The 26,024-nt window shown below is 44.6% G+C and overlaps 1 protein-coding gene across 14 annotated transcripts in view; it reads left to right on the top strand.

Moving 5' to 3' along the window:
* The window catches only part of LOC148183468 (ubiquitin-associated protein 2-like), a 227,991-nt gene that overhangs the window by 36,104 nt on the left and 165,863 nt on the right, over positions 1 to 26,024 (top strand). For all 14 annotated transcript variants that reach the window (XM_088061420.1, XM_088061421.1, XM_088061419.1 and 11 more), the window contains one exon: positions 1,563 to 1,640. In XM_088061420.1, coding sequence (XP_087917546.1) covers positions 1,563 to 1,640 — 78 coding nt within the window. The remainder of the gene's footprint in view (positions 1 to 1,562; positions 1,641 to 26,024) is intronic.

Here is a 26,024-nt window from a genome sequence, read left to right as displayed (position 1 = left end):
GTCTGTGTTTATTCAGAGACACTAAATTTAAATTTCTGTCCTTTTTTGGTTAATTGATCTTGTACAAATTGCTATTCTTTTTTAAGTTTTAGAATTGACTCTGTAAAACTGCTTGAGAAGCAAGTATGTTGCTGCACAGCTGATGCACTTATTTTCTTTTAATGAAAAAATTATCCAGCTTTGATTACATCTCCTTTTATGAATGGGAGAACTTGAAGATGTCCTCATCTTTTTATTAAGGGGAATGAAAAGACTGGGATCATTATGGGGGGATCATATGAGCATGTGTTACTCATAAGCTAACCAAAGGTGAGTTTCTACAACACAGAAAATTCTTTGTGGGTTGAAATATTTAAAATTTTTCTACAGCTTATACAGGTGCAAAAATACATTCTACAAAAGCAAACTGATGTTTCCAAGTTAGGTAGCATCACATTAGATCGCCATTGGATGCACATTGCTTTTTTCTCTTTAAGTTTTATCAGCAGTATCAAAACTATATAAATTGCCTGTAAGTGCCATATGCACTGATAGATGAGCAAAGAAACACCAATGAAAAAATGTTTAACTTTTGACTTAAAAGCATGAAAAAAATGTACAATATTAGCCAATTCTTTTAATTATTGTAATATCTTCAAATATTGTGCCAGTGAAGACATTGTGAGTCTTTGTAAAATAATGTCCAAGTTAGGAAAAAATAGTAATAAAATTTGCAGCAATGCTTAGAAAAATTGAAATCAGATCCATCAAAATGAAAGTGAAGGGCAAACTTTTTGACAGAGCCAGATGCTGGTTGTCTCTTTTTGTAAACTGGAATTAAAGATTTTTTTCAAGTTGTTACCAAATCTTGATATCTCCTCCCAGTGCAAGCATTATTGGCTTTGTTGCCGCCATTAGGAAAAGTTGTGCAGTACAAAATCTCAACAGTTTTTAAGTGGTCAGTCTTTTTTTTTTTTTTTTTTTTTTTTCTTCCTTCCTTCAAAGAGACAGCCATCTTTTGGAGTACTTCCTCGTGAGTTTTCTGTGAATTAATTAAGGTGCAGTGCTTAGTGCTTTTCTAATGCCTCACCTTCACCCAGTTGTTATCTTTCTGATTTAAATACAGAGGACAGTTGTTTTAAGTTTCCCTGGTTGTACAGGTATATGATATGGGCAGACAAAAGAGTTGGTGTTCTTGGTTGTCCCTTATTCTTTCATTGTTGCCATGTAGCCTGTTATTGAGGAAGCATAGTATGAGGCAGCTTTATTTTCTACCTCGTTAAAGAGGTAAGGCCATAATTAATAGTGTAGGCTGCAAAACACTGCTTTTCTCCCCTCCCCCAAAACCCCAACACAACAGAAGTGTGTCTGCTGAAGGGCATTTTCCTCTTAGATATTTTGCTTCCTAATGGTCTAGTGCAAAGAAAAAATAACTTGCTTGTAGCTAGACTGCCGAAGAAGAGGGGTGACAGGCATCTGTTAACCAGCCCACTTTAAAATCTTGCCTTTTTTTAGAAGTTTAGGTTAAGCAGATGGCTATACTGTCTCATGCATGAATCTCTTAAGCTGTCCTCTCTCCACAGTCAGAGCTGAAGAGAATGGAGTGGACAGCAATCAAGGAGACAGGCCTTCAGACCGTGGGAAACATGGCTGTGGGAGAGGTGAGGTGGTAGCATTGGTGTAGGACTGGCACCAATGATTTCATATCCTGAAATCGAACTCTCCCATTTATTTCTCTAAACACTTCTTTTTAAGCATTTGTTGGTTATCCTTTGATTCCATAAGCATTTCATCCACCTTTAATTTAGGTACATTCCTCTCCCTTGCCCCTTGTTATGTCTTGGTCTCAGAATAACTTAAAAGAATTGACACAGATGTCTTCTGTGGTAATTTCCTGTGTAGCAGGCTTGTGTGCTCTGGCTATGGAGAGCTGTTTTCCCAGATTGACTCATGTCAGCCTTTTGGGAATGGGAGTATGCTGAGCTCTGCAGCATGTACCTTGGCAGCAGGAGAGCACAATATTCCATCTATATGGCTCTCGGGGAAGGATTTGATGTGTACTTATATTGTATCTTTGGGGTAGATCTGTTTTTCAGGCTTGCCTTCTGTTTTACATAGCCAATCAGAGAAAGTACAAGCCACCTTAGAGGCTTTTTGGTAAGAGAAGGAATTCAGCATAGAGGACTTGATGAGAAGAACTGTGGAAAAAGAATACTGCAGAGTCTTAGGTACAACAACCTTATCCTGTAGGAGAGATAGGAACAGTGTTGATAATGGATTTGATGTGGAATCAAAGGACGTGTAGTTGGTTTGATTTTCATGGGTTGAAGTGGAAAGAGGCTTGTTTCTTCTAAGAGCAGGAGGAATGAAAATGAGTAACTTGGGTACAGTGCAGATTGTGTGAGGAAGTGGGTATTAAATGAGTTAAATTGAGAAAGTGCATAGCAGAGCTAATGTACTTAAGTAATGTCTAATTGACAAAAAAATCTGCCTTCAAAAGGCTCTCTTCTTTGGAATATTCAGTAATGAGGCATTCAAAGACAGGCACAGCCAACTTCATTGTCTCCAGATCTGCATCTTGAAGGAATGGAAACATGCAAAGACATGTAGTTTCCAAAGGATTGCAAAAATGACTCAGTTGTACCTGTGAATCAGCAAATACCTAATGGTGTGTGTAGAGAGGTGTCGAGATGAAAAACGAGGAATGGGACCACCATGCTTTGAGATGATTTATTGCTCAAGTAAGCCAGATAAAAGTATGAAGGCTTGAGATTTAAAGAGGAGCAACAAGTCAGCCATAGCTCAAGGTAGTCACGGGTTTCTTCTTCACACAGCAATATATAACATTTTGGTCCAATAGACAGTTAACACAAAACTTATTTCTACTTATTAGCCTATCACCTTTGCTTAATTTTGCTACACTGTGTCTGTTTCTTAGCCAATAAGCTGACAGGTCATGTACTCATACACACACTTCTATTATAGTTTCTAGATCCTTAGCTTACTCTATAAATCACATTATTACAGCTCAAACCTCAAACTATTTTACTTAATATAATTTCTTACTTACTTAAAACATATTCTTACTTATAACTATAGAGACATAAGTTTATAATTTCTCCACCCAATGTCTGTGTACCTTCATCATTACATTAACCCAAGCTCTTTCCAAGGCTGCAGATTGAACCCTTCAGCATCTGTAGAATTTTCCATTTTTCCATTTCCCACGGAGAGGTAGTCTTGCAGGGAAGGATGTTAGCCACACAGGTGCAGGGTGGGGCTTTCCTCCAGCAAGCGGTGGGGTGATTAAAAGAGGGCTCTAGGGAGTGCTGCAAACTGGAGCAGGCAAAAAGGAGCGTGGCAAGTCTCTGAGGGTGTAGCACAGCAGTTTGCACAGCAGTTTGTGCAGGCGGGGCAAGCAGGCAGGGTTGCAGGTTTCCTCCTGCTAGTGGGGTTTTTAGTTTGTTGTTTCTGTTGGTTAGTTGGTTTTGGGGTTTTTTTTGTAAGTAATGATTTTTACATGATAAAAAACTGCAGTTAGTAAAAGAGTATGTAACCAAGTAGAACCCTCCAAAAAGTATGCGTCTGTCCAGTCCCATTCCTGTGTGGAGTGTTTGAGCTTATCAGTGGTACCAGGGGGCATTGCAGAAGAAGCTGCCTGCAGTGTGAACAGCTGAATGATCTCCTTTCGCTGATGGCCGAGCTTAGGGAGGAAGTTGAAAGACTAAGGAGTGTTAGAGAAAGTGAAAGGGAAATAGATTAGAGTTCCACCCTTCCATCCTTGAGGGAGGCCCACCAGTAGTCAGAGGACTCCCATGCCTCCCACTGTCAGGCAATAGGAGGATACCTGGTGGATGAAGGGGAGTGGAAATGGGTCCCTATTCAGGGAGGTAATAAAAGATCCTCCCGACCCCCATCACCTAGCCAGGTGCCACCTCAGAATAGGTATGAGGCCCTGGATCTAGAGGGTCAGCCAGATGATGTAGAAGAAAATTATCTGCCCAGTGAGTTTCTCAATTACACTTCATCTGTCAGACAGATCACCAACTCTGACATTAAAAAGAAAAGAAGGGTAGTCATAGTGGGTGACTCCTGAGGGGAATAGAGGGCCCCATATGTCGACTGGACCCACAGGGAGGTCTGCTACCTCCCTGGGGCCTGGATAGGGGATATTACCGTGAGACTCCCTGGGCTGATTCAGCCCTCTGATTATTACCCACTGCTGATACTCCAGGTTGGCAGTGATGAGATTAAAAATAGGAGTGTCAGGGCAATAAAAAGAGACTTTAGGGCACTGGGTCAAGTGGTTGATAGGGCTGGAGCACAGGTAGTGTTCTGCTCAGTCCCTTTGGTGGCAGAGAAAACAATGAAAGGAATAGGAGAGCCCACATTATTAACAAGCAGTTCAAGGGCTGGTGTCATTGGCAGAATTTTGGGTTCTTTGACCATGGGACAACTTTTACGGCACCTGGCCTACTGGAACTGGATGGGCTGCATCTCTTTGTTAAGGGCATGTCGCTCTATTAAGGAACAGCTGGATAGAGACGACACAGACTCTCATGGAGTCAGAACAGGAGAATTCCTTAGTTTATTGCTTTAGCCTTGTTTTATAGACTAGTTTGTGGAAAGTACAGAAAGGAAACTCTTATTGGTTAGTAAACCACTACATCACCATCATTGGTCAGTGGTGTACAACACCCTCTGACTTTCTCTTGCCAAGAAAACAAAGGACAGATAAACAGCACCTGCAAGGGCTGTTTTCTGTCTTTGAGGATTGTTTTCAAATCCTCCCATGAATTTCTCAGGCTAGCTCTCAGGCAGGACTGAGAAGCTATGGGGCCTGCAGTTTCTGCAGGCTCCCTGCAGCTTGCTCCAGAGCTAGCATCCACAAGGGCAGAAGGATTTTAGCTCATGAATTGGCAGAACTCATTGAGAGAGCTTTAAACTAAGTTTGAAGGGGGAAGGGGATACAGCTGGGCTGTCTGGAAGCAGGCCCAAGGGGGGTAAACCTGAGTTAGGGATGAAATCAGTAGCCCAGATGAGGCGCATGTATAATAATGCACACAGCATGGGTAGCAAACAAGAAGAGCTGGAAGCCATGGTGCAACAGCAAAGCTATGATGTAGTCGCCATCATGGAAACATGGGATGACTCATATAGCTAGAGTGCTGCACTGGATGGCTACAAGCTCTTCAGAAGAGACAGGAAAAGGAGATGAGGTGGTGTGGTGGCCCTTTATATTAAGGAGGCTTTTGATGCCATAGGTGTTGAAACTAAGGACAATGAAGTTGAATGTCTATGGGTAAGAATTAAAGGGAAGGCCAACAAGGCTGACATCCTACTGGGAGTCTGTTATCATCCACCCAACCAGGAAGAAGAGGTAGACAACTTATTCTGTAAGCAGCTGGAGAATGTTTCAGGATCACCAGCCCTTGTTCTTGTAGGTGACTTTAACCTACCAGACATCTGCTGTGAACTTAATACAGCAAAAAAGAGGCAGTCCAGGTTTTTAGAGTGTGTGGAGGACAACTTTTTGTCACAGCTGATGAGTGAGCCCACCAGGGGAGGGACTATGTTAGACCTGTTGTTTGCAAATAGAGATGGGCTGATGGGAGATGTGGTGGTTGGAGGCCATTTGAGGCATAGTGATCATGAAATAGAGTTTTTGATATTTGTTGAAATGAGGAGGAACATCATTAAGACTTTTACATTAGACTTCTGGAAGCCAGACTTTGGTCTATTTAGGAGACTTATTTATAGAGTTCCTTGGGAAGCAGCCCTTAAAAACAAAGGAGTCCAGGAAAGGTGGGTGTGCTTCAAAACAGAGATCTTGAGGGCACAGGAACAGACTGTCTTTGTGTGCCGAAAGATGAATTGATGAGGCAAATGTACAGCCTGGATGGGCAAAGAGGTTTCAAAGGAACTTGGGAATAAAAAGAGGATGTATCATCTCTGGAATGAGGGTCAGATTTCTCAGGAAGTATTTAAGGGGGTTGCTATGGCATGTAGAAAAAAAATTAGGGAGGCCAAAGCTCAGTTCAAACTTAATTTGGCGACTTTTGTAAAGGATAATAAAAAATGTTTTTACAAATATATTAATGGTAAAAAGAAGGGTAAGACCAACCTTTGTTCTCTGTTGGATATGGGAGGGAACTTAGTAACTGTAGATGAGGAGAAGGCGGAGGTGCTTAACGCCTTCTTTGCCTCAGTCTTTAGTGGGAAGACGGCTTGTCCTCAAGACAGCTTGTCCTCAGGACAGCTGTCCTCCTGGGTTGGTAGATGGTGTCAGGGAGCAGAATGGTCCCCCTGTTATCCAGGAGGAGGCAGTCAGTGAACTGCTGAGATGCTTGGATATTCATAAATCTATGGGATCAGATGGGATCCATTCCAGGGTGATGAGGGAGCTGGCAGATGAGCTTGCGAAGCCACTCTCCATCGTTTACCAACAGTCCTGGCTCACTGGTGAGGTTCCAGATGACTGGAAGCTGGCCAATGTGACACCCATTCACAAAAAGGGTGGGAAGGAGTATCCTGGTAATTATAGGCCAGTTAGCCTGGCCTCAGTACCCAGTAAGGTAATGGAGCAGTTTATACTGAGTGTCATCACACAGCACTTAAAGGATGTCCAGGGTATCAGACCCAGCCAGCATGGGTTGAGGAGGGGTAGGTCGTGTTTGACCAACCTGATCTCCTTTTATGACCAAGTGACCCACCTGGTGGATGCGGGAAAGGCTGTGGATGTTGTCTATTTGGACTTCAGCAAGACCTTTGACACTGTCTCCCACAGCATACTCCTGGAAAAGCTGGCAGCCCACAGCTTGGACAAGAGCACTCTTCTCTGGGTTAAGAACTGGCTGGATGCCCAGGCCCAGAATGGGGATGAATGGTGCTACATCCAGCTGGTGGCCAGTCACTAGTGGTGTCTTGAAGGACCCCTGAGCTATTCACCAGTCTTCACAGAAGTAATTGTGAACGCTGTTTATTTCTATTATTAACACACCTTTTATAGGGTTCTACAGGGTTTGCGGGCAGAGCAAGCTACTATTGGCTAGTACACACAGGTTTGCATTCTTATCCTTGTACACAGGAATATTGTTTTACTTTCTGCAGGCAAGTTTCAAGGATTTTAGCCCTTAATATTACGACTTAACCCAGAGGCTGGTTTGTGCAGACAGGCCTTTACTAATATATCGTGTCCCCCATCTGCTAAAAAACTCTCTATAATTCCCCTGTTTCCTTTTTGCACAAACCAGGCCTTGGATGCGGCTTGTACTACACTTCTACGAACACAAGATAGCATACAACCTACAAGCATTATCACCATTATCCCTATAAATAGCATTCATCCCCCCTCTAGCACAAGAGACTTCAACCACCAAGTGATGCCCCAGCTGGCGAACCAACTTACAATGGGGTTACTAACTTCTTTCAGGGCATGTAACCCATCCTGTAGCTGATGTAGTTGCTTATGGATAGAAACTGAATGATCAGTAAGATTCAAGCAGCACATGCCTTCAAACTCCTCACAACCATGTCCTTCTGCTAAGAGCAAAAAGTCAATTGCAGCTCGGTTTTGTAATACTGCATGACGTACACTACTCAAATCGGCTGAAAGTTCACTCAACGTTGTGGATGTTAAGTTTAATTCTTTCCTAGTCCAGCAAGCTAGCCTTTTTAGGGTGGCTAGACTTTTGGCGGCGGCTGCTCCTGGAATGAAGAAGGAGGTTGCCCATATTATACCGCGATTCCAAAAGTCTGGGTTTCTAACATCATTACACTGTAACTCATTTAGGCTTCGCTTGGTCCGTCTATTGATTTTCATTTTGTCAGCCACATTCAGCAATTGATGTAAGCTTGGGTGGAACAAAGTAAGTTTCCCAAGATAACATGGCCCTCCATGTGGACTAGCAGGAATTCCATTCCATGCCCTATCCCCACAGATTAGGAAGATGGAACTAGGTAAGCGCTTTGGTAGTTGTCCTGTGAGATTGCATCACGAGTAAAAAGCTTTACTCTCAGTGGCAGTAACGAGATCAACTATGGGGTTGACTGTAGCCCAGCGCTGTGTTGCTTTGTCAGGATGATTTTTTGTTGGGGGCTCAAACATCATCCATCCACCTGAGGTATTGGTGGAACCTAGCAGATCTAACTCTTCTGGGGGTCTCATGGTAACATTAAGAACCTCAATAATTTTCGCTTGCCAGCAGGCTTCAAGTTGTCTAGATGTGAAGCCAATGGTGCGATTGCACTCTTGCAGCATTATCAATCGATTTAGTCGAGTCTCGTTGCTAACTAAACCTTTAAAGGCTGGAGGATCCCATTCAGGGACTCCTACGAGACAGGTGTGAAAAGGATCTCCAGGGGTAGCTAGGCTCAAACACTTTGATTTTTGACCGGTCAGGTGTGCTAAGGTGACCCATATGTTCTGTCGCTTTTGGATATCAGTCAGCAGACAGCTGGTTGGGGTTACACACAGCACAATTACCATAAGTAGTTTGTCCCATGCAAATGGCGTCATGTTTGCAAATTCACGGCTAAAACTTTGATCGTTAAATGAACTTTCAAAGATGCTTACGCTGGCTCTTGAAGGGGGAATACTTATACCTTATACTAATATAATAATCGCTACACACACTAAACTTCTTATCTTAACTCTTATCTATCTACTTTAACACACGTGCTTCGGTATATATGTAGTCTAAGCGTGAAAGCAATTTGCAAAAAGGGTAAACACAACTAAAATTTTGTTTCGTGCACAATTAGATAGTCTCTGCACTCTTCTCAGATCTTCACAGGAATTTCTCACAAACAGACTATGATTTGACACAATTCAGTCCTGAAACATTTGTTGTTCTCGTGGTGTCAGCTGACAGCCGATCAGAGATTGACTGAGGGCATCAACGTTCTGATTGTTCCTCAGATCCTTTGTGGCTGGTTTGGTCCATCGGCCAGGCACCCACAGCAGTCCAGTATCTGTGGAAACACAACTGTAACCACACCCGTTAAATAGCAATGGACTTGGTCCCTCCCAGATACCTGTTTTTGGGTTTTTATAATATAACTTAACCTCTGGGGTAGTTTGCATCTTTACTTGACTATTGTGAATGACCATCGGGGGTTGCTCTAAATCCCCAACTAAACTGAGGAAATTTAGAGTGAACAACACTTGCTGCAATCGAATGGTAGGGTCTAACTGTTCTGGTGTTTTTTGCTTATTCAAGTACTCTTTTAGGGTCCTATGGGCTCTCTCTACAATGGCCTGTCCAGATGACACATGGGGAATTCCAGTTACATGTTTGACTCCCCATTTTTGTAAGAATTGAGAAACTCGTGTTCCTACATATGCAGGCCCATTGTCTGTTTTTATTTCTTTCGGAACCCCCATTACAGCAAAGTACGCTACCAAATGTCGAATTACATGTATGCTTTTTTCTCCTACTTGTGCAGTGGCCCAAACCATTTTTGAAAAGGTATCTATTGTAACATGTACATATGTGAGGTGACCAAATTCAGGCACATGTGTTACGTCCATTTGCCAAATCTCACAGGCTTGAAGACCCCTAGGGTTAACGCCTAAGCCTAGAGTGGTTCCATATTGACTGCACTGTGGACAGGATTTTACAATGCCTTGTGCATCTGTTAAGCTGATGTTAAATTGTCTGTGTAAGGCTTTTGCAGCTTGATGAAAGAGAGCATGACTCTCTCTTGCAGCTGCGAAAGAGTCTCTTGGTGCTGCTACAACAGGACTGACGAGCGTATCAGCTTTTGCATTGCCTTTTCCGAGACCTAATTCTGTTTGATGACTGCGGATGTGAATGATGCAACAGGGCTCATTTCTGTCTTCTATAGCTCTTTTGATTTGAAAAAATAGTTGACACAATCGCTTATTATCTGGTGGTTTGATGAGAGCGTCTTCAATACGTTGTACCACTCCTACCACGTACAATGAATCTGATGCAATGTTCAGCTTACTGTCTCGCCAATGAGACAGTGCCCATGCGATGGCTGTAAGTTCTAATGTCTGCAGTGAGTCGTGTGCATCTCCATCTATAATTTTACTTCTCCAACTCGAGTCTTCTTGCCAGGTACAGGCTGCCTTTTTCTGCCGACTTCCTGCATCCGTGTATACTGTAAGGCCTTTTACTGGCTGCTTCACGACTTTGGGCTGTTGCAACCACCGCTGTTTTAAGATAATCTGCAGGCGTGGGTCGCTAGGTTGCCTGTTGTGTACAGTTCCTGGATAGCTGAGCAACGCTAATTGAATTGGTTCTGAGTGTCTCAGCATCCACTCAAAATTTTCTATTGTTATTGGCAGACTGATATGTTCTGGCTCAGCACCACTAATTTCCACAATTCGTGTTCTCGCCTTTTTGATGAGATAAGCAATTGCTTCTGTCCTCTGCCAGATACTCATTGGTGGCGTATATGGTGTAAAAATCCATTCAAGAATCGCTAAAGGCTCTCTACATTTCTTTGCTGATCGCACTAACTGTATCTTCTTGGCAGGATGCTTGGCACCTTGCCGGCTCTTAGATGGGCCTTCTCCCCCTTTCTCTTTTTCCCAAGCAGGCCACTGGAATATGATAGCACATGGTGCAACAGAGTGGTTACAAATCAGAAGTCCCAAAGGCACATCTGGCAATCTTCTGTCTGCCAGTGTTGAAAGCAGTTTCTTCCCTAGATAAATGAGACAGCTCTTTTGATCTGCCAAAAGGGTAATCGGGGCTTGCGGGTCTGTACCTTTCAAAAGGCTCATTAAGGGTGCTATCTCATCATTTCGGATACCGGCAATGGATCGTACCCATTGCAGATCTCCAACAAGCCTTTGTGCATCATTAAGGGTGTGGATCTCGGTGATTAATTCCAATTTTTGTGGGTGGAGTGATGAAGATGTCAAAATCCACCCTAGGTACTTCCATGGGGCTTGTCTTTGAATTTTTTCTGGGGCAACCACCAAGCCTTTTGCTGCGAGCTGGGCAGTGATAAATGTGAGATCTTCATCTTGGAATGGATTACGTTGACAAAACAAGATGTCATCCATGTAGTGATAAATAATTGTCTGAGAGAGCTTGGCCTGCACAGGTGTCAGTGCCCAGTGCACGAAGAGTTGGCACATTGTTGGAGAATTTTTCATCCCCTGTGGAAGGACCACCCACTCAAATCTCTGAGGCGGACTTTCTTTGTTGATTGACGGCAAAGTGAAGGCAAATCTCACTGTGTCTTCTTTCTGCAGGGGTATCGTGAAGAAACAGTCTTTCAGATCTATGACTAGAAGATGCCATTCTTGTGGCAGCATTGTGGGAGAGGGCATCCCTGGTTGTAACGCTCCCATTGCCCACATTTGGTCGTTTACCTTGCGTAGGTCATGCAGCAATCGCCATTTTCCAGACTTCTTTGGGATGACAAAAATTGGAGTATTCCATGGGCTGAGCGATGGTTGGATATGCTTTGCTTGTAGCTGTTCCTTGACAAGCTCATGCGCAATTGCTAGCCGCTCCTGGGATAGAGGCCACTGCTCAACCCACACAGGCTCATTAGATTTCCACTGAATCCTTGGGGTTGGCGGCCTGTCAGCAGTGGCAATTACCGAAAAGGCGATTGATTGGGGAGAGTTAGTGTTGCTCCGAGCTGGCTGAGAACGTCTCGACCAACGAGCCCTACAAGGGTTCCAGGCAAAGGCATGACGTATGGACATAAGGTGGTAGTCTGTCCTTCAGGAAATCGAAACTGGACCGGGTGTACACTTCTCAGCGGCGTGGAGTATCCTCCTACACCTTGTACCGAGCTTAAGGCTCTGTGGAGAGGCCATTCTCTTGGCCACCAGACTTGGCTGACGATAGTGACATCAGCTCCCGTGTCTAGCATCATCTTGACTCTTTGCTGCTTTGATCCGTGGCACAGAGTGATTTCAGTTATTGGTCGATGACTCATTTGTTGAACGAGATTCACCACTATGTCTCCTGTTGACCCAAATCCTTTGGCTCTGCGTTCAGGAGCACTTCGAAAAATCTCTTTCTCAGTTGCCACCTTTTGAAGCAACACCAATTGAGCAATTCTTGTTCCCTTTTTGATTGTAAGTGGAGGAGCTAGAGTGTAGGCACACACTTGGATTTCACCAATGTAATCAGCATCGATGACTCCTGGGAGAACAATAAGTCCTGCAACTCCAGCAGATGATCTCCCAATCAACAAAGCACCAGGTGCACTGGTAGCAGAATAAACAGGTCCTGTAACTCCAGTTGGGATTTTGCAGACATTGCTGTCGATGAGTGTGACATCTACTGATGCTGCCAAATCGATTCCCAGGCTTCCCCATGTTGCTGGTGGGTTGAGCTGCTGAATAGAGTTGGGCCGGCAACTTGTGTCCCCGCGCGGCAGCTCCTCGCGCTCTTGATCATGTTTTTTGCAAGCGACATACAGAAGTAGCATGCTTGCTTGCTTGCTTGTCTGGCAGTGATCACACCACACAGTAGCTGGGCAGAATTTTCGAAAGTGCCCTCTGTCACCACATCGAAAACAGATGCCTGGAGGTGTGGGGGAGGGTTTGCATCCACTTCCCAGCTTGCTGACAGCAGCAGCAATCAGACTTGTGGTTGGCTTGATGGCTTCTGCAACAGCATTGGCTACTAGCTGTCCTTCTTGCGTTTGATTTACTCGCAGGGCAATATCTAGCATGTCTCCCACGTCTGCTTGCTTTGGGAGTGTGGCAATAATAGGCTTCATCTTCGAGTTGGCATTCTCAAAAGCTAACAGTTTGAACATGTTCTGTTTTGCCTCTTCAGTCATGTCATTCTGAGCTTTAAGGGCTGCTGACAGACGATAGATGAAATGAGGATACGGTTCCGTGAGGCCTTGCCGTATTGTTGTGAAGGAAGGATGAGGTTTTGAATCAGGCACAGCATAAAAGGCTTGACGAGTGAGCTGTGCAGACAAATGATGCATTGCAAGAGGGTAGTTTAACTGTACAGCCATATGACTGTAAACTCCTGAACCGGTGAGCATGTCAGGATTAAGTCCATATAACACATCATTTTGATCTCGAGGTCGATTGGCTTCTAGAACTGCTAACCTTTTCCATTCCTTCTCCCACACCATAAGCTGTGATGGAGTTAAAAGCAGACGTGTGAGATTTTGGCTGTCTATGGGACTGTTAACATCAGAGGTGAACAGCCAATCCAATGCAGTGTTTGCAGCTTCAGATTTAATGCCATGCTCAGTAACTGTCTTTTTGGCTTGCTGCAAGATCTTCCAGTCATGCTGTTCATAACGTGGATTTTGCTGATCATATAAAATGGGACAAGCAACTACCCCTGCTGCTTGCCATTCTCCCTCCAGAATTGCATCTTGAATGATGCCGGACCACCTCTGCTGTGCTCTGTGTTTTCTGTTCTCTTCCTCCAGGGTGATAGAGCTAGAACAAGGTTGTGGTGTTGACAGTGTTTCCAAAGGTGGAGCAGATGGTTCAGGACGCAGCATATCCTGTAGTTGTTGAACTGACTCTGCTCGTTGTCTCGGTGTTTGCTGCAGGGCTGCTTTCTCTTGTTGAGGCTGTGCTTTATTCGCAAATAGGGCTTGTTCAATTCGAGCTTGGAGCTGCTGCACGAGCTGCTCTATTTGATGTTGCCACCCCAGTAGCTCCTTCTTTGCTGTTGCGTTGTCATCAATTGGCTCTGCTCCTGCTACAAGCCGTCCGTCATTGGAGTGCATAGAAATGTCATCATCGGAGGGGAGAGGGATGTCCTGCGGTCTTCCCCAGTGAACGGTAGATGGCATCGAAGGGTAGATCTTTGGTTTGCACTTTGCGGCTCTCGTTTCTGCTGACGTATCAGGCTCCGCCTGGCTGGAGCTGGCGCCTGCTCCTTCCGGGGGAGATGTCATTTCTACATCCACATTCGGCAGGGTAACTTCCTGCTTAGGCTCTGCCGGCGTGGCCGGAGCCGCATCGGTGCACCCCTGGGATTTTAAAAGTTCCGACACGGTGCTACACTGCTTCCCGGTAAGCCCCTTCACTGGCCGGACATGCCCAACCCCGAAAAATGCACTCAAACGGCTAGAGGACTCGGCAGGGGGTGGCTGCGGCGCGTCCGTCTCGGACGGCGCCATAGCGTCTATGGCAGCTGCTGCTACTGAGGACTCTGCCTTCATATCCCGTAGGGCATTTAACACAAGTTTCCAAACTGAACCGAGGGCTACTACGTCTTTACTCTTTCCCGTGATGGCCGTATCCCACATCAGATTCCCAACATCCATCCATTCTTCCACTGCAAAAAGCAGTGAGGGCACTGCAAAATGCCCACGATTTTTTGCCCATATAATGAGCTTATCCAGGTCCTTTTCCCTGGCTGCTTCACCTCGTTTGACGAGGATACCGAGAAGCAGTTTTTTCGCCGCCGCAAACTCTGTCTCCATGCTGACGGCAAACCGCAAGGGGGAAGGTTGCGACCCTTCTACTACGCCCTTGCCTGGGCCCCCCCCAGCAACCTGAATTTCCACGTCCTACCGCTCCGCGTCTCACCACGCTCAGGCTGCCTATCCGGTGCCGATCCAAGCCCGCGACGTCTAACGCCCAGATCCACTCCGCTGACTCCAAAGCCCCTCTGCCCGCAGGGATGTCCTTGGTCGGAGCGCCAGATCTTGAAGGACCCCCGAGCTATTCACCAGTCTTCACAGAAGTAATTGTGAACGCTGTTTATTTCTATTATTAACACACCTTTTATAGGGTTCTACAGGGTTTGCGGGCAGAGCAAGCTACTATTGGCTAGTACACACAAGTTTACATTCTTATCCTTGTACACAGGAATATTGTTTTACTTTCTGCAGGCAAGTTTCAAGGATTTTAGCCCTTAATATTATGACTTAACCCAGAGGTTGGTTTGTGCAGACAGGCCTTTACTAATATATCGTGTCCCACATCTGCTAAAAAACTCTCTATAGTGGTGTCCCTCAGCAGTCTGTGCTGGGGCCAGTTCTGTTCAATATTTTTATTGATGGCATGGATGAAGATATTGAGTCTTTCATTAATAAATTTGCAAACGACACTAAGCTGGGAGCATTTGTTGGTCCATTGGAAAGTAGGAGGGCTCTGCAGAGAGACCTGGAACAGTTGGATGGATGGGTGGAATCCAATAACATGAAGTTTAATAAGTCCAAGTGCCGAGTCCTGCGTTTTGGCGACAGTAACCCCCTGCAATGTTGTAGGCTGGGGATGGTGTGGCTGGACAGTGCCCAGGTGGAAAGGGACCTGAGCATACTGGTCGACAGCCGACTGAACATGAGCCAGCAGTGTGTCCTGGTGGCCAAGAAGGCAAACAGCATCCTGGCCTGTATCAGGAATAGTGTGGCAGCAGGACCAAAGGAGGTCATTCTTCCCCTGTACTTGGCACTGGTGAGGCCTCACCTTGAGTATTGTGTGCAGTTCTGGGTCCCTCAGTTTAGGAAGGACGTTGAGACGCTTGAGCGTGTCCAGAGGAGGGCAACAAGGCTGGTGAGGGGCTTGGAACACAAGCCCTATGAAGAAGGACTGAGGGAGCTGGGGTTGTTTAGCCTGGAGAAAAGGAGATAAGGAGGTGATCTCATCACTCTACAACTTCCTGAAAGGTTGTTGTAGTCAGGTGGGGGTTGGTCTCTTCCTCCAGGCAGCAACTGACAGAATGAGATGACACAGTCTTAAGCTGCACCAAGGGAATATAGGTTGGATATTAGGAAAATGTTTTTTATGGAAAGAGTGATAATGTACTGGAATTGTCTGCCTGGGGAGGTGGTGGAGTCACCACCTCTGGATGTGTTTAAAAAAAGATTGGATGTGGCACTCGGTGCCATGGTTTAGTTGAGGTGTTAGGGCTGGGTTGGACTCAATGATCTTGAAGGTCTCTTCCAACCTAGTGATTCTGTGTGATGTGGTTGTCGTGGTTTTGAAGCAGTAACTAAAAAATCACTAGAAAACTTACTTATTTTTTTGCTGTGAGATATGGATTAGAAGAAGAGTAAAACAGGCTTAAAACTTAAAAGGAACAAAGAAAGTTTATTAACAAAAACTACAAGAATAAGGAACCAGAATAAACTTCTAGAAAACTCCTTTATCCCAAACTACCCAAACATTTCCTTGTTCACATGACAACATAGAGACAAGAAAAGCTTCGGTGGTTAAAACAGTCCTAGTTTTTGAAATAGTCCTTTCATCAGTCTTTGTAGAGAAAAATAAGTCCTCTTCTGCTAATCTATGGAGTTTTTCACAAGAAAACCATTTTCTTCATGGCTTTCTATTTCTCTGATGCCAGCTGCCCAGAAATTCTGCCATCAGTTCTTTCCTCCCATTTCACATCACTTTGAGGTGTGTTATGGGTCAAATGAGTCTAGGAATGTCATTTTTAAGGATGAGTTATTCAAAGGCAAAAGTTCTCTTCATCTGTTTTTGTGAGACTCTCTGGAAACAGAAGTTTTCTCTTTACCTCTTAAAGGCCACAAATCTTCAACTATTACCTCTCTTTTTCTGTTCCAGCATCTCATAGGATCACAACTACTTCACCATTTGCTTAAAATCCACACTTTGAAACACTCCATTCCTCCCAATATACTTTGTCATGAATTAAAGGAGTTTTTTTCAGAACACTACTGTCCATCTCTATAGCTTTAACAGAAAAATATTTCAGCTTATTAAAGCATCTCCTTATTTCTCTTCCCCCTCTGAAACTTAATTCCTTTCTTCACTGTCTTTGATAGTTTATGGTGTCTCTTTACATGTTGATCACTCTCTCCCCCTCTCTCTGGGAAAAAAAGGATTAATCTGCAAGTCTCATCCGGGTAGTACAAGAGTTAAAGTCTTGCTCAAGCTGAAGATGTTCATGGTGTCAGGTTTCAGTTCAGCGGCAGAAACTGCAGCCGAGCCGGGCCCGCTTCCCCCCCCTGCCCCCAACCCGCGGCCTTGTCTGGCCTGGTGGGGGAGGAGGAGGCTGAGCCAGAGCCCCATTACCTCGTCAGAAGCCGGAAACCAAAGAGAGCAAGAAATTCCCGGACTTACATCTTAAGGTGATGTTCACAGGTTGATCTCACTTTTCAATGGTCAAAACCACTGTTAATTCTCAGAAATGGTTAGTTATTGGTCAGGAGAAAAAACTCCCATCAGCCTCCAGCAGTTTCAACTTCCCTAGCTCTCAAAGCTAATCTTAAAGGTGCAGAACTTAATATATAACATAAACCAGGCGTTTGGGGATACCAGTATCATAAAGTCACCCCAGGACAGTGGTATATTTCACAGCTATAGTTTTTTGGTATGTTAGCACTGTTAGATGGAATGTAAGTATTTCAGTTAACTGTTTGATAAAATAATCCTTTATACTCAAACTATAAATATAAAGCTAGGAGCTTTTAAAAATTTTGGGTGAAACTTAGAGGTTAACTTCAAATGCAGTCTGGTTTTTGCTTTGTAATCTTATGAACAATACACTGCTTTTGTTATCAACACTGTAGCTTTCTAGATGAATATCATGTCTTAAGCCAAAACACTGACCTATCTTGTTATGAACGCACTCAAGAGAGTGATATGGTAAAAATTTTATTAATTACAGCAAGCAAGCAATAAGCAAAAAAAATCAGCGCTGGGCGGCAGGGGAGTCTCTGCTCCTTTGGCTGCCGCGCTTCCGATTTCCGTGTCTTCCCTTTTAAGTGGTCCGGCTTCCGGGTTACGTGTCCTTTTTTGGGTGTCTCTGCGCATGTGCCTCCGGTCACTGGTGGTCGCTTTCTGCCTTCTGGTGGTCGCAGGATGAAGATCAGGAGTCTTCCTCTTTTGACCTTTCCTCACTGTTCTCCTTTTAAGGCTTATCTGAGTGGCTTAACTTTCTGGAATTCAAGAGAGCTTGCAAGGCTGTTCTCATAATTATACAGACGTCAGCAGCAGCCTTCAACCTCATCCCTATTACACAAAGCATAGTTTTGCAAAGCATCGTATCTTACATGTTTAGGCGAACAAAAGGGTCTCTATTTATTACATATCTGACTGAAGAAATGGGAACAACTTCAACCAATTTTCATTCACCAGCTTAGTGTACAAAGTATTACTGTATCTCTCTACCAAGTATTTTAGACTGTGCATTCATGTGAGAAAAGTATCTTAATGAAATGTTTTCGACTGTCTGGGATAAACTAGTTGACTGCAGTATTACTGTATTACAAGCATGTGTATTCTGTGGCAGGAAATACATAATTAAATTTTAATGCAAACCTCTTGTGGTTTTTGGCCAGGACAGTTGTTTTTTTTTTTGCAGTAGCCATGAGGGAGAAGAGCCTGGAGCAATCTGGGCATACCTACTTTGTTATTCTATATGACTCGTATCACTGCCAGGGGTTGGAAGTAAGGGATTCTCACTTCTGAGAGGGAGGGGGCGCATGGTTTATGGTTGGGAAGAAAAAGATGGCATATGGAGTGTCCCCCCACCATTTTGTTCATTGTCTTGGGAGTTACCGCAGTACTGGGTTGGTTGATGAATGTGGGGATTTTTTGGGGTTTTTTTTGCATGCAAATCACTCTCTTTTTGTACAGTTTTGTTATTAGTATTGTTGCTGTTACTGTTCATTTTCTTACCTCATTGCTTTTTCCAGTAAACAGTTTTATCTCAACCTGTAATCTCTGCCATTCTTATCTCCCACTGAAGGGGAGGAGTGAGTGGGGGCAAGAATTGGACACGCTCTAAATAAAGGAGTGCTGCTCCTAAACCACAACAGCCTTCAATTGTCACCCAGTGTGAGGCATGAAGGGTTGAGATAACAGATTTGTCCAGAGTTGGTGGGAAGCAATTTTGATCTAAGAATTTGTTGTATTATGTATGGAGCCACTGGGCACAATGTTGCTTGGTCTGTTCACATGGTTGTGGTACCTAACCCTGTATGTGTTTCTGTATATGCACTATGTGCCCATCACAGTGCTCCTTCTCAGAGCAGGGATAGGGATCAGGATTGGTTTTTTGCTGTACTATGTGATATCAGTTTATGATATGATAACATTAAGGACAATGAGGGTCATTAGGGATGTGTCTTCAGTGTTGCTCTCCTGCCATGGCCTTAGGTGCTACCTCTGGAAATTCATTAATAATCATTCCTAGTTTGTGGGGGAAACAGGGAAGGATGATTTTCCCCAGCTTTTTACCCCCTTTTCCTCCTTCAGGCCTGTTACATCAACTTTTGAGAATTTTGCATTTCCTTTGGATGTTAAAGAAAGCCTCTTGTTGCTAAGTCTGCCAGGTCTCCTCAGTGTGGTCTACATGTTCAGAGTCAAGAAAGAGACATCTAAGGAGGTTATTCAGAGATCTGCCACAAGGGTGGATGTATATTCATGAGTGGCATGGAATGTGGGAGAAAATGAGACAGTTTGGGGGGAAATTCTCTGCTCCAGTGGTTTGGAAGTTCACACCTAAACAAGTATAGGACCCTGTTAAAGTGACAGAATATTTGCAAAGACAGTGCTGTGACTGCTCCACAGAGGAGCAACTTGTTGCAGTGTGCTGGCCCCTGGCTACTATTTATTGGACTCTGCTCGTCACTAGACAGCACCCTCAGGGGGAGGAGGAGGAAAGCAGAGCAACTGACACTGTGGCCACTCAAACTGCAGTTGAACCAGAGGAACAACCTATGCTGGTCACAGTCATACCTATACAGAAAAAGAAATCCAGGACCAAATAATTTTGCTTAGTGAGGGTTGAAGATGAAGCAGGGCCCTCAGAACAAGAGGAAGAGGCAGGACCAGAGATAATCACCCCATCCCTATCCCTGGGTGAGCTGCAAGATATGTGAAAATATTTCAGCCACCAGTTGGGTGAGCCCATGGTTACCTGGCTGCTCTGATGCTGGGGTATGGTGGCCCATGATATGAAACTAGATGGTAGCCAAGCAACTGGGATCCCTGTCCTGGGATGTGTGCATTGACCAGAAAATTAGGAAGAAGACAGAAACTCCCAGCCTCCTGTCAAGAGTGATGGAAAGATATTCTCTCTAAAATGTTCTAATAGTGCACTCAAGCAGGTGAAATGCCATGGAGCAAGGTATCCAGTACCTGAGAGAATTAGCTGTGCTGGAGGTACTCTACAGTGATTCAAATAATGAGCAGTCTCCTGTAGATCCAGATGAGGTGCAGTGTACACAATACATGTGGCAGAAGTGCCTATGGAGTACGCCATCATCATATGCCAACTCACTGGCAGTGATGTCAAGAAGAATGAACAGTGCTTCAGATGACTACCAGACTTTGGCAATAGACATGGTCAACAAAATAGCAGCTATGTCCCCACCAAACAGCAAGAAGGACACACAAGCTTTCCTGGGCACTGTGGGTTTTTGGAGGATGCATATTCCAGATTACAGTCAGACTGTAAACCCTCAGTATCATGTGTGACAGGGAAAAAAGGGTTTCAAGTGGGGTTGTCTTGGATTAAAAGATAGGTGTCTGCTAAGGAAGGTGGGAACTTCCCTTGGGATGGAAAATATGTCTCCCTTCCCTCCAAATTATAACTTTGAAATTATGGGGCTTTCAGGCAAAGATATGGGAAAAGGAATAGTAGTTCTTTACTAGAATATATGTACACTAAGGCAAACAACAACAACAGCAACAACAAACAAAAAAACCCAGAAAGCCAATAACAGCTTTCTCTGGGCTGTCAAGCCTTTTCCCCTTTGGTGTAGTTATGGTCACAGCCGGTAGGGGTGCTGTTGGCTCCTAGCCAGGCAAGGCTGGTGCAATGATTCCCCTGTGGCTGCAGGGGTGCTGTGGCATGAGCTCAGCAGCCTCTTTCCACGTGGTTAATGGCAGCTCAGACAGCGGGAGAGAGAGAAAAGGGCTCCCTTTGCAAACTCATGGGGAGCAGCCAGTCTCAGTGTCACTCTGGGTGGTGAAATGGACTGTAGCAGGAACTTCAGAGCAGTAGGCTGGAGCAGCAGAGGTGAGCACACCTGGGGTGGCAAACAAAGTGTAGCAAAACCTCAAAACAGCCGCAGAAAACATCGGGGCTGGGCAGTGGCAGCTGGGCTCCTGCAAGCAGGTGTCGCAAACAGCTGGGAGATGCTCCCTCTGGAGAGGAGGAGAGGGTCAGGGTCCCAGGTTTCCCTTGAGGCACCCAAGTAGATGGTGAAGGTCCCTCCCAGTGAGGTCCAGTGTTGAAAAGGTCTAGTTCAATGACCACTCTTGCGAGTAAAGACCCACCCACAGTAAGGAGAAGCAGTGAAGGATGAAACTCCGCAGTGGCAGTGAATCCTCTGGGCAGCAACAGTCCGGCACCTAAACCACAAACCGTCCCCCCTCTGATCCCAAGAGCAAGTGAAGGCTGAGGCCAGCCCCTGACCCCCAGCCAAGTCTCTCATTATCTCTGCACTTCCCAAGAGAAAATCTCCCAGCTATTAAGCTCACTTCCCAGCTAAGAGACTGCAGCCAACTGCACCCCTCCCAGCCACATCTTCTGTCTCTTAAGTATCATTGTTCTCATCTCTTAGGCAACAAATGGAGAAAAATTCCCTGAGAGAAAGGATTTTTCCTTTTTTTTTTTTTTATTTACTAACCTCCAATAGGGGTCCTGAACAAGAATAAGCTTTTGAACAAATTAAACAGGAGATTGTTCATGTAGTAGCCCCTGGGCCAGTCAGGAAAGGACAGTATGTGAAAAATGTGCTCTACACCACAGCTGAAGAGAATGGTCCTTTTTGCAGCCTCTAGCAAAAAGTACTCGGGGAGACCCAAGGACGACCCCATGGATTCTGGAGTCAGGGATACAAAGGATCCAAGGCCTTTTACACCCCAACTGAAAAAGAGATACTGGCAGTTTATGAAGGGGTTTGAGCTGCTTCAGAAGTGGTTGGCACTGAAACACAGCTCCTCCTGACACCCTGACTGACAGTGCTGGGCTGGATGTTCAAAGGGAAAGTCCCTTCCACACATCATGCCACTGATGTTACATGGAGTAAGTGGTTTGTGTTGATCACACAGCAAGCTCAAAACCCCCAGTCAGCCAGGGATCTTGGAAGTCATCACAAACTGGCCTGCAGGTGAGAATTTTGGAGTAATTTCAGAGGAGGAAGAGGAAAAGGTAATGTGCTGAGGAGGCCCCACCATATAGTCAGCTACCAGAAAATGAAAAACAATGCGGTCTCTTTCTTGACAGTTTCTGCCGTATTGTAGGGATACATCAAACATGGAAAGCTGATTTATGGATTCATACATAGTGAGTTGCAGAAGCTATTGTGGGCCAAGGTGGATCAAGTCATGTTGCAGAGCTGAAAGCTGTCCAATTGACTTTGGATATTGCTGAAGGAGAGAAATGGCCAGCATTCCACCTCCCCACTGACTTGTGAATGGTAGAAAATGCTTTGTGGGGGTGGCTGGACCAATGGAAAAAAGACCAATTGGCAGCGCAGAGGGAAAGCTGCTCAGGTAAAGAAATTGACTGTAAAAGTACATAATGTAGATGTGATGTTCTTCAGTAGTGTGACTCTTGAGTGCATCTAGAAAAATGGTGAGGTGGATCAAGTTGCCAAGATTAAAGTGTCTCAGGTGGATCTGGACTGGTGACATAAGGGTGAATTATTTCTGGCTCAATGGGCTCATAGTGCATCAGGTCATCAGGAAAGAGATGCAACCATACAGATGGGCTCGTTATCAAGGAGTGGACTTCACCATAGACACTATATCCCAGATTATCCATAACTGTGAAACATGCTGTTGTCAAGCAGGCCAAGCGGGTAAAGCCTCTGGTGTGGGAGACGATGGTAAAAATATAAGTATGGGGAGGCCTGGAAGATTGATTACATCACACTGCTACAAACCAAATGAGGCCAGCACTATGTGCTGACAGTGGTGGAAACAATCACTGGATGGCTGGAGACATACCCTGTGCCTCATGTCATTGTCTGGAACACCATCCTGGGCCTTGAAAAGCAAGTCCTGTGGTGACATGGCACCCCAGAAAGAATTGAGTTGGACAATGGGACTCATTTCAAAAATAGCCTCATAGACACCTGAACTGGAGAGCACAGAATTGAGTGGATGTATCATATTCCCTATCATGCACCAGCCTCTGGGAAATTTGAATGGTACAATGGACTGTTAAAAACCACATTTAAAGTAGTGGGGGGGTGGGACCTTCAAACATTGGGATCTACATTTAGCAAAGGCCACCTGGTTAGTTAACACTAGAGGCTCTATCAGTTGAGCTGGCCCTGCCCAATCAAAACTTCCACGTACCATAGAAGGGGATAAAGTCCCTGTGGTGGATATGAGGAATGTGTTAATGAAGACAGTTTGGATTAGTCCTGCCTCAAGGAAAGGCAAACCCATCTGTGGGATTGTTTTTGCTCAAGGACCTGGGTGCATTTGGTTGGTAATGCAGAGGGATGGGGAAATGTGATGTGTACCTCAAGGGAATTTGATTTTGGGTGAGAACAGTCTGTAACGTTGAATTGTATAATATTGGTTGCTGAATGATACTGCCACTGTGCCATAACTACCATGGACAATGAGGATGGACTGCTCCAGATAGACCAGTCATGAGCTCCTGATGCAGCAGCCAGCTGACAGCACACCAGCCCTCCTCCCCTGGAAGGCATCTAGGACAGATAGAACCCATAGTCACGGACTAAATTAATTCAACAGACATCTTGGAGGAATGGCCATTGACAATGGAAATTATATGTGTGCTTGTGTATAATTTTATATATACATATGTATATATTTGGAAGGTATAAGATCTGGACATGAGCTAGATGGTATAAAACAAGGGGTGGATAATGTCCTGGTTTTTTGGCCAGAACAGAGTGAATTTTTCTGCAGTAATTGTGAGGGCATGGATCCTAGAGCCTCTGGGTGTTCCTAAGTTTTTATTCTCTACCACTCATCTCACTGCCAGGGGGGCAGAAGGAATTCTCACTTCTGAGGAAGAGGGGGATGTTGCTTAGCATCAGGAAGAAAAAGGTGGTTTGCAGAGGGTCCCCCCGACATTTTGTTCATTTTCTTGGGGGTTCGTGTGGCACCAGGTCAGTTGGTGAATGTGGGGTTTTTGTATGCTTATTTTAGTAGTATTGTTGCTGTTACTTTTTGTTTTCTTATCTCGTTGCTGTTTCCAGTAAATTGTTCTTATCTCAACCCATAATCTCTGCCTCTTATATCTCCCACTGAGGGGAGAGGGAAGTCAACGTCGTGGTGGTGGTGGTGTGGCACCAAATTAGGGGGTGACACTCTTAAACCATGACAAAACCCGTGAAATATGCAGGGAGTTGTATAAAGCTGCATAATTTATTTCTCAGTATTTCAGGGATTCTCAGTATTTCAGGGATGGCTGACCTTTCTTTGGATATTAGTATAAATTGTCTTGGGGTGATTTTACAATGATACTTTATTCCCTAATCATCTGCTTTATGCCCAGAAATGTCTTCAGTATCTTTAAGATGAATCAGGGGATGGGGCTAGAGCCTGGGAGCCCTGGGGGTGGGCTTTGTTCAATCTCTTTCTCTCCAGTGGTCGGTGGCTACATGGATTGTTACTTCATTGCCTTTTGTTGGATTAATTTTTGCCAGCTTAAACAAGAAGCTTCTGGTTTTCTTTGTTTTTTTTTTTACCTTCCCCTGGCCTGGAGGCTTTTCACCAGAAAATCTTTCAGCAACTTTTTTTGTTTTGGTTTTTTTCTCTCTGGCCTGGGGAACCTGCGGGGTGGCCACGGTCAGTCTGAACCATGGGAAAGACTAAGCCAGCAAAAGAAGGTACATCAAAATCCACCAGTTTTGCCTGCCATGAGGAGGAAAACCAATGCCAGAGGATCAACAGGTTTCCCATCTGCTCTGCTCCAGGCTGCTATGTGAACTCCTCTTCCCCTTCCTGGAGACAAAAGGGACCAATTGCCATTTTGTTTTCCAGGCCATGCAGTCAGCCTGTGTATTTTTCTTCCCTGAGCATCTGAGGTTTGTTTTTTCTTCTGCTGTGGGTGGATGTGTGTATGTGTGGGTGGAGGTTGTTTCTGGGAGTTCATATCTAGCATTTATTCAAACCTTTTCTGTTCCTTGTGGGCACCTCCCCCCCCACCCCCCCCCTTTTTTTTTTTTGTTAATAAACAGTTCCTTTTTTTCACTTTCACCTGTTGGTATCAATTTCTCTCATTGGCAGAAGAAGAGGGGGGTTATTGAAGCCCTTTCCCTTTTAGAGGAAACACTCATTCCAGGGTGTTTCCTCCCAGAATTTGTCTACAAAACCAAGACAAAATAATAATAAAAATCTGTAATTTCATCTGGTAGTCTTTTCTGTTGTGCAGAATTAGGTGCTTCAGCTGCAAATAAATAGGTGGCTGGTAATCACTACAGAACCCTTTTTAAGAAATGTTTCATGCAGAGCATGTGTATGTAGGAATCTAGGCATTGGATAAAAAAATGGGGGTCAGCTAATAACTTTGCAATGCATTGTCTATTTTAAGCTACCTACTGAGACTGGAGTTAGCTTACTGACTGCTTTATAGGGGAAGATTTTCTGGGCCATAGTGATACTTCTTTACTGTAGAACAATATAATTTTAAGAAATTATATGCACTGAAAATAACAGAAATGGGATTGACTCTATGGTGAAAATATGATGTTCATTGAGGGGGGAAAACCCTGATACTCAGTATTTCAGCCTCCATGCTATAGGTACTAGCCTTTTTAGGAGACTGCTTCATGGACTCCCTTGGGAGGCAGTTCTGAAGGGCAGAGGAATCTGAGAAGGTTGGATATTGTTCAAGAAGGAATTCTTAAAGGTTCAGAAGCATGCTGTCCCATGTGCTGAAAGATGAGCTGCTGGGGAAGACTGCGGGCCTGGCTTAACAGAGAGCTTTGGCTGGAAGCTTAGGGGAAAAAAAGTTGATCACTCTTGGAAGAAGGGGCAGGCAACTTGTGAGGACTACAATGATATCATAATGTTGTACAGGGAGAAAATGAGAAGGGCCAAAGCCTTAATATGGTTGCTACCATACAAGACAATAAAAATGTTTTGTATCAGCAGCAAAAGGAGGAGTAAGGAGAATACCCTCACTTAAATGCAGGGGAAAACATAG

The sequence above is a fragment of the Pseudopodoces humilis genome, chromosome 12 (genome assembly GCF_049639895.1).
Source record: "Pseudopodoces humilis isolate 2021_Gansu_Grassland_sample_001 chromosome 12, ASM4963989v1, whole genome shotgun sequence".
NCBI classification, from domain to species: domain Eukaryota; kingdom Metazoa; phylum Chordata; class Aves; order Passeriformes; family Paridae; genus Pseudopodoces; species Pseudopodoces humilis.
Note: the sequence above shows the minus strand (reverse complement) of the source record. Positions and strands in the feature narration are given on the sequence as shown.